At 46.8% G+C, this 8,838-nt stretch overlaps 1 protein-coding gene across 1 annotated transcript; it reads left to right on the forward strand.

Annotated features, from left to right (window-relative positions):
• The first annotated feature begins 759 nt into the window (after positions 1-759).
• On the forward strand, positions 760-1,483 carry LOC101781664 (PLAT domain-containing protein 3). The gene has a single exon (XM_004975212.2). The coding sequence runs from the start codon at positions 776-778 to the stop codon at positions 1,274-1,276; it is 501 nt and encodes a 166-aa protein (XP_004975269.1). The 5' UTR covers positions 760-775; the 3' UTR covers positions 1,277-1,483.
• Positions 1,484-8,838: the final 7,355 nt, after the last annotated feature.

Below are 8,838 nucleotides of genomic sequence, written 5' to 3' on the forward strand. Positions count from 1 at the left end.
TGTATATATATATATAGTCACGGAGGTATCCCGTCGGTTTGTATCACGAGTGAACAACAATGCTAAAGTGTCTATACCAGCTGGAACATGAGCTGTGGCGGAAATATATTCACCAAGCTATCTGTGCCAGATGATAATATTTTTGGGCCATTGTCCTCTTTGTTCAGTTAACAAAAATAAGGCTGAAATACGGCCTGGTCAAGCCGCATGTATGATGAAAACCAACAAACTGAAACTTATAGTTCTCAACTCCTAAAAAGGACATATCAAATCAAGGCTCGAGGATAGGGTTGTTTGCTCGGCTCCCCAGTTGTGCTCTATCCTGGCCCAGGCACTAGGGTCAGCTAGCCCATGTGATGATATGATCTCGGAGCCACGAGGCGCGGTTGACTTGGGGCTCGCAAAAACCGGGTCACGTGTCTGTACACGACAAACGTATAAGCCTTCAAATGCACACGTAGCACATAATCTAAGCCATATCAAAACCAGCAAACCAAGCAACAGATTATTATACATAATAGGGTACATTTACCTGCTTGTCGTGTCAATACTTGGTCAGAAATTTGCTTCCATGCGCCACGTCCTATTGACCAGAAGCACATAATCAAAGTTATCCCATCATCTGACTGAGTTCGTCTTACGTTTTTGCTTAGGTTTAGGGCACAACAAGTCACCCTCCAATCGCTTCGCTAGCAGGGAAACTAAACCCTCCAGTTTACTATAAAAGGGACCTAGAGGCATGAATGGCAAGTCACATACCCAGAAATTAACCAGCATGAAGTCGTCTTCCTCCTCGATCGCCCTGACCTGCTGCCTCCTCCTTGCTCTTGTTGCGAGCCATGCCGCCTTCGCTGCTGCTGCCCAGTGCACGTTCGAGATCATCGTCAAGACAGGAGGCAGGGAGGACGCCGGCACCGACTCCCGCGTATCACTACAAGTGAGCGCCGCGACAGGCCGAACCCTGACGATCACGAACCTGGAATCCTGGGGCAAGATGCCCGCCGGCCACGACTACTTCGAGAGGGGACACCTGGACAGGTTCAGCGGCAAGGGCAGGTGCCTGCCCAGCGAGCCCTGCAAGATGGTCCTGAGATCCGACGGTCAGGGCCACAAACCCGGCTGGTATGTGGACTACGTGAAGGTCACCCAGTTGGGCAGTAGAGGATCGCCCAAGCAGCGCAGGTGGGCGGTGGATCAGTGGCTGGCCATCGATGAAGCGCCCAACCAGCTCTTCGCTTCCAGGGATGGCTGTGGCTTCGCCGCGGCATTGCCGTGATCCATCCAGCTCGATCGTCTAAGTGTGGGGTAACTTATTATATGTTAAATATAAATAAATAAGTTCGAGCGCGCCGGAGATGTATGCAGTACAAGTGTGGGTAATTGTTATGGACGACGGCCGCGCCACTGTATGGTTCATCCAATAATGTAATCATGGTAACTTATGAAGCTGCAATAGTGCAATAATCTTATTATTACAGTTTCCTACGTACTCCCTAGCTAGTTATATATAAGGATTGAAGTACATTAAGGAGGGCAAACAGGCAAGTTCTAGACAAGGTTTTGTGACAAGAATGAATCTTTCCGTGACATATTACACACAATTTTCTATCTTCAAGTCCTTGGTGATGAAATTAAAATCGCGCAAGTTTTATGACGTTTGGCAGTTGAAAATATGCTTTTGACATTGGATTAATAGCATAAAAATTAAAACGATGGCTCTAACAAGTTTATGGTTGTTACTAATTTTTGGATTTACACAACAAGGTAGTGACATCACATTCCAAACCTTTTGACAGAACTCTAAACCGAAATAAGAACCTTATCAAATCACTTCTTGCTCTGAGATTATTACTTATTCGATCGCTTTGCTAAGGTGCAGAAACGAATTCCATATTTTCCTTTGTTTATTATCTTCACGTGTTTATGGGTTCCAAGATCACCTTATAAGAGGTTACCTTTCACTAATTGACACAACATCCTTCAAAAAGAAGCTGAAGTTCTTCCATCATCAGTCTACCAGATCAAGCTAAGGACAATGCTTAGCTAATTATTTATTCCATCAGTGGATCGGCGAGCTCATGTGCTGCATCCTAACTAGGATTACCTCAACAACCCATGGGTTTAAAATAGAACCAAAGATATGCACCAAGTCTCAGTGACATAAGCCAAGCAACAAAGCAACTAGAAGATTTGTGTACAATTGCTATGGTACCAGATCTCCCCATACTTACCATGCCAAAACTCTGTTTTTTTGGGCTGATGAAAACCTCGATAAGTGGCCACGAAAACATGCGAGTCTTTACTCTCTATATATAGGGGTATGCTTTGCTAGGTTGAAGTACTCTCGTGTATATATAGCTGGCACTTAAGCAGGTATATAGAACCTAGCCTTGAACCTCAATATCTACAAAGTAATGTGATTGTACTATATGCATAATGAGATAGAAGCAAGGTCCACCTTGGGCACATGCCTTGCTTCTTCGTTTTTTTTGTCAACAGAGTACATGGCCTACTACTAATAGAAGGGGAAACATAGTACATGGCACTTTGTTTACAGCCCTCTCACTGTACCTCTACCTCATAAATCCAAATAAAATTTAATGCCCATCGAGTTACAGTCAAACAGCAAGCCCCATGCACTAAAGTGCGTCCACCACCAACATGCAATGCTAGCTGTACTGATGATTCTCCTGGCTGCATGCCCATTGCTCTATGAGTTAGGGTATTCTGTTGATGAAGTACATATACCACTGCAATTTTGCGTTACCCAGTCTAGTAATTCGTAGGACCAGAAAAAAAGGTATTTTGTACCTATTACAAGTTTTCTCTATGTTTTGTATTTTAATGAAACATAAGAAACCAACTCTAATGCACCTGTGAAAAACCCCAGTAGCCTTTCACCTTTGGTCAATTGATTTTAATTTACCACCAGAATCTAAAAACCGTCTGGGTAGCAGTGGTTGACTTTGAGATGATGATCAGATAGTGTTAGAAAAGGAACTTGATGATTTGATACCTTGGTGTGCATACTAGGTATAAAAATTGCATACTTGTTGTCTAGGGCTTTTTTTTTCAGGGCAGTGCGTAGAGATATTGTAAGCTGTTGATTTTTTTTCCACGGAGCGGTGTGCGCCTGAATTTCATTACTTGTGAAGCAACAAAATTACAACAGGTTCAACCACACCTTACAGCGTTTTAGTGTCTTGCAAAGATTACCAACTTACTACTACACAGGGAAACTTATCACAGGGCACAGTCCTAAGCGGGAGATGAGCACACAGGGTTCTCATTTACATCTAGGAAAGCAAAAGCCAGGATAAACTAGCACAACAAACTGCCTTAAACAGTACGAGCCACATTTTCATCTAAAAGGGGCCAACTCCACAAGCTCCAAGCTTAGGGGCAGGCTCCTTCCTGGGCATCCTTCGGGGGTTCTTATAGCACGCTCATCAGCGGCTATCATCCGAGTTGACATATCTTGATCAACAACATGCTTGTGGAACAGCAATGCTGTATTCTTTCAGAAACTTCAGCGCCTTTCCTCAGGGGGTCTTGGTTTTCCAGATTTTGTAAACCTGCCCAATAAGAAATAAAAGCGCAGGCAGAGCAGACAATCTCAGTAGGAGATCTTATCCTTTTATTCTCAAAACAGACATAGTTCCTCGCTCTCCAGAGAGACCAACAAATAGCAGCTTAACCCACAAGGTGAAACGGCTTTCCATTTTTAATGATGTGATTTGCCCAAATCCAGAATTGTCCAAATGAACAAGGGCGGCAATTGGCCCCAAAGACTTCAGCCACCAGGCTCTACACATATTTGGACAGAAAATACCCAAAGAAGAGGTGCTGCACAGTCTAATTGTCTCTGTAGAAGGCACAGATTTTGCTTCCAGACCACTTTCACTTAATTATGTTATCCTTGGTAGCATTTTGTATTGTTAGCCATAGGAAAATTTTGATTTTCAGGGGGACTTTTGCTTTCCACAGCTTCTTGTTTACGTAGCCACCAAAGGCAAGAAACAGTATTCCTGAAATTATCACCCTCAAAAAGCCCTAGACTTCCACTCCAGCCGCTGCTTTGGAGGAGAGACCATGCCAGAGCTGCAGTGCAGCTGTGCTGCCTGCCAATCTTCTCCGACCACGCCAAGTCCATCATCCCGGGCTCCCGGCCGTATTTAACTACACCAAGCTGAGTACAACGTCTACCTCTTCCTCTCTTTGTCGAGCTAGCCACCGACGTTGCCCTGCCACTATGCTTGAGCAGTGGACATAATACGATTGGGTTATTTCAACTAGACGACCAGAAGGCAACCAAGCCGGAGCAGTGATACAGAAATTCCCCAAGCTTTGCATTCCTATATTGAGTCTTTTGTGTCTGACGAAAGCACAAATTTCTTATACAAGATATATGATCGAACCCATCAAAGTGAACAGCCTCGATACCTTATACTACTCTGCTTGAAGTACTCATATATAGCTAGCACAGCAGTCAGAAATTAGAATCTAACCTTTAAGTCCTGCAGTAACAAGAAGGTACCACTATTTTACGCCTGCAGTAATGTGGTACAGCCAAGTTCCACTTGTGCACACGCCACACTGCTTCTCTGTGTTGACAGAGTACACTACCTACTACTGACCGGAGAGAAAAAACATAGTAACAAGACCTCATGTTTATGTTACAAATGTTAGGTGCCGTCATGATCTCCTCCACGGAGTAGAAAATGAGTGCTCATTTAGATTCCTTACACCTACAAGGTGCCTTTAATCTCTAGACAAGACTAGGGAATGTCTAGCAATAGAACTAAGTGTGTCCCAAGTAACGTTGTATCTGTGATCGTGACAAGCATTTTTCATTAGACTCTGACTTTCTATAATTAACGATTACTGATTAAAACTACCAGTTTCTCTAGATGCATTCAGAAAAACAATCCGTGAAGTTTTTTACAGCTACTATGCTACCATGTTTGAGTCATATCAAAGGCATTTACCTTCTTAGTCTGAGACATTGTGGACCCCTGTTGGTATTTAGCCAAATAATCGTACCTGCTTTTTTTTCGGCTAATGTTGCAACCACCAATCTTAATTGTACAAAATAATGGCCAGTCTACATATGGTGTAATATTATACTCCCTCCGTTCCAAATTGTAGATCGTTTTGACTTTTCTAGGTTCATAGATGTTTGTATGCATGTAGACAATAGGTGCATAGCAAAATCTATACACCTAAAAAAGCTAAAACGACCTACAATTTGGGACGGAGGGAGTACTACAGTAATATAACTAAAACATCTAGAAAAGAGCGATTATGTTTGTTTCATGACGTAATTAAATGTCCTGTGCTAATGTACAAGTGAAGTTGACAAGGATGTACACGTTTATTTTGGTAAATCCAGATTCTAACACGAATAATTAATCATGCAGTAGTGCAATAATCTTATTATTACAGTTTCCTACTTCGATATTCTGGCGCCTTAATTCTCCACCGAGCTTTTCCCGTTCGCATTTATCCTCTTCGCGTCCTGAAATATGACTATTCTGGCGCTCATAATAATGAAAAATGTGTTGCACTAATAATTATGCACTAAATCGCACGGGGCTAACATGCTAATTTGCATGAAGATAAAGCGTACCTGATAATGCAAGGCTTGTCAATCATACTGCTGCTTCGCTGGATTTAAATCTGTGTGCGCACCAGTATTGGAACCTAGGTGTCTAAACTCATGCATCACTGCTACACGGAAGGTAAGCTACAAGCTGGAGCCTGGAGCGCATGAGAATCTCACCAGTTGTGGTGTAGTGTGACCTGGCTTCTCACCAGCCGGTCTCTCTCCAATCTCGAACATTTCCACTTCCGGTCCCGTGCGCATACGTATGAAAGGGCTATGGATCAGAGCAGAGCAGACTCTTCTCCAGTTCTCGTCCTAGGCTTTGGAGCAGAAAAACAAGCCCGTTCATCTGATGGGGTCATTCACACGGCTTTAACTAAACCTAGCTTTGAGGAATCTCTTGTGTGAGCCTTTGTGATACCCTCCAAAAAATTGTCTGGCACACAAGGAAATTTCGGTTTCCAGTAGTGTAGGAACAGCCCCCTAGTGCGGCACTTACAACTTGCATAACAAGTAACCTTAACTTAGAGGAAAATATTACAACAAACTCTATCCTTACCAACAATAACCGGAGCCAATCTCGAAGCCAACGATCTCGCATATACAAACTATACTGAGGGATAAGTGCAACATATCTTAACACCCGATCAATCATGACTTTGGATACAAGTTGAGATTGGTCTTGAAGAACTTCAATTGCTTGGACCCCATAGGCTTTGTGAAACCATCAATAACTTGATCAGCAGAACTGATGGTTCTTCAAACCGTCGTGATCATTTTGCAAAAAAGTTCCTCAACTTTTTAGTAATCAACCCGCCATTCAAATTTTAAAGAGAGGGAGGGCGATTGGGCGCGGGCCGCCGCTCCTTCTGGCCGCGCACCGCCGCACGCCTCCCTGCGTGCCCCGGCCCTTCCCGCACCCCGCTCCCCCGCCGGACAGCCGCCGTCACAACTTGCCCGCCTACTCTGGACCTCACGGCCGGCCTGCTAGACCCCGAGGAGCGGTCGGAGGAGGACTAAGAGGAGTAGCTCACGTGGCCCGCGGTTCTCCCCGCGCCCCGCTCCCTCTCCGGACCTCCATCGCCGCGAGCACCCTCGCCGAGGGAGGCGCCGGCGTCACAGCTTGCCCGCCCGTGCTGGACCTCGCGGCCGGCCTGCTGGACCCCGAGGAGCGGTCGGAGGAGGACGAAGAGGAGCAGCTCACGTGGCCCGCGTGGCTCCTCGCCGCCGCCGGCTGCTCCATATCGCGCGCCGGGGGCCGCCCGCTATGCGCCACGTCGTTGTCTCTCCACCATTTTCGATCCGCAGCTCCACCGTGACCTGGGAGTCCCGCTCGCTGCGCCGCGACAGCGAGGAGGATTAGGAGGAGGTCGTCGCCACGGGGGTGACGGCGGCTGCCGTCCCCGGCTCCGGTGGAGAGGCAACAGACGAGCAGGGCCCCCGCCGCCGCTGACGAGTTCCCGAAGGCAGGACGGCTATCGCGGCGGCGTCCAGGTTAGTCGCCCGCGATTATCGCAACAGGCACTGTCGCTGGCCTCGGCTGTCTTCTCCTTCGAGTTCATTCGCACGCACTGTTGCTCACCAATCTGAAAAAGGTCAAAAGAACTCGTTAGAGCATGTGCGTTCTCTCATAGAGGGAGCAGATGGAGTTCCTGGAGCATTAGCCTGCTACGTATTAGCAGTTAGCACATGCACATGATGTTTTTCGGATGGCTCTGAATCAGCAGACTGCTAAAGTTGCAGTAGCATTAAAGTCGCGCTCAGGAGTTAATGGGAACCTGTTCATGGAAAGAGCTTTTTTCAAATGTTCGCTGGTAGCACCGTAGAAAATATACAAGTTTCTGCCCTCAATTTTCGTCCGTCGGCAGAACCGGAAGAAAATAGATGAAAAATCGACCTATCTTGCACTAAACCGGTGCACCCTCCCCTTGAACCGCCTCACAGGGTTAAAAACCGGCCTCCCTCCCTGTTGAACTAGCACACTCGAGAAACCTTCAACCCTCCCAATGGATAGAGCAAAGGTTAAGCTGTGATTTTTTTATTTTCATGTGTGGATCTATATTAGGAATGAGCGAATAATAACGTAAGAGCAAGTAAGGACATGTAGCAACGTACGGGCATTTCTGCTAGTAAACCTCATGAGCTATTTTGAAGTTACAATTAAGTTCTCTGACAAAATGATAGTCAATCTCTATATATTCAGTTCATGCATGAAAAACAGGACCATCATAAAGGTACTTTGCTCCAATGTTGTCACACCACAAACAAGCTGTAGGAGAGTGTCGAATTCATAGCTCATTAAGTAATTTCGAACCCACGTTATCTCAGATATTTCATTTGCCACTGCTTTGAACCTTCAATGCTTGAGCGTGAAACGGTGACATGTTATGTTGCACGCTACAAAATAGGATTGCTGCCAAAGAAAACATCAAAGCCCCTGCTGAATCTCCTATAATCTGGATGTCCTGCCTAATCTGCATCTAATAAGGCACTCACCAAAGTGGATTTGGCCTTGCCTATCCATATCTTGCCTATCATGTGTGGAACCTAACGGGTCCCTGTACCAAGGGTACCCGGGGAAGGAATCCAAGGCAGCAAAGACCCAAAAAGGCCAAGAGCCCAATAGTGAAGAAGCATGCTAGAGGCAGCCGAGGAGACACCGCGACCCATCTCCCGACCTCCCTTGATCGGGGGCTGAGGACTATAACCCGCCAGTCCAGCTAGATCGGGGGCGGAGCCCGCAAGGGGCCCACAGCACCTCACCCACTCCTTGACTTAAGAAGAACCGCATTGTACTGGAGGCATTAAATGCAGGACGTGGTCTCCCTGACCGCCCCACGTGGAGGATGTGACTTGGCGAGGGGAGCCGACCTTTAGCCGGGGGGTCCAAGGGTGAGGCTACACCCTTCAGACCGCCCAGGACGACCTGTAAAGTGAGGCCACGTGCGGCATATGTGCCCACGTGCCCCGACGTCATCATCACCCTCGTCGCTGGGGCGACCCATCAAGATCAAGACCCTGCCCCCACGGTAGCCACAGTACGGGCCCGCAGGTGAGGTGGGACCTAGCGATAGACATTACGGCATGGAGCAGCCGTGAGCGCATTAAAGAGGTCAGGGAAAGCCGTGATGAGCAGCATGCCCCGTTCAGGCCAGTGACCACGGCCCACCCACTCATTACCGGTACAGATGCCAGCAATGTCTCTTGTCCTGTTCACTGCCACGGGATTGGCG

Source organism: Setaria italica, chromosome VII (genome assembly GCF_000263155.2).
Source record: "Setaria italica strain Yugu1 chromosome VII, Setaria_italica_v2.0, whole genome shotgun sequence".
Classification (NCBI taxonomy): Eukaryota; Viridiplantae; Streptophyta; class Magnoliopsida; order Poales; family Poaceae; genus Setaria; species Setaria italica.

Bases quoted from the DNA above. Each gene is read 5' to 3' on its own strand.
- LOC101781664 (XM_004975212.2), top strand. From the start codon at position 776: ATGAAGTCGTCTTCCTCCTCGATCGCCCTGACCTGCTGCCTCCTCCTT.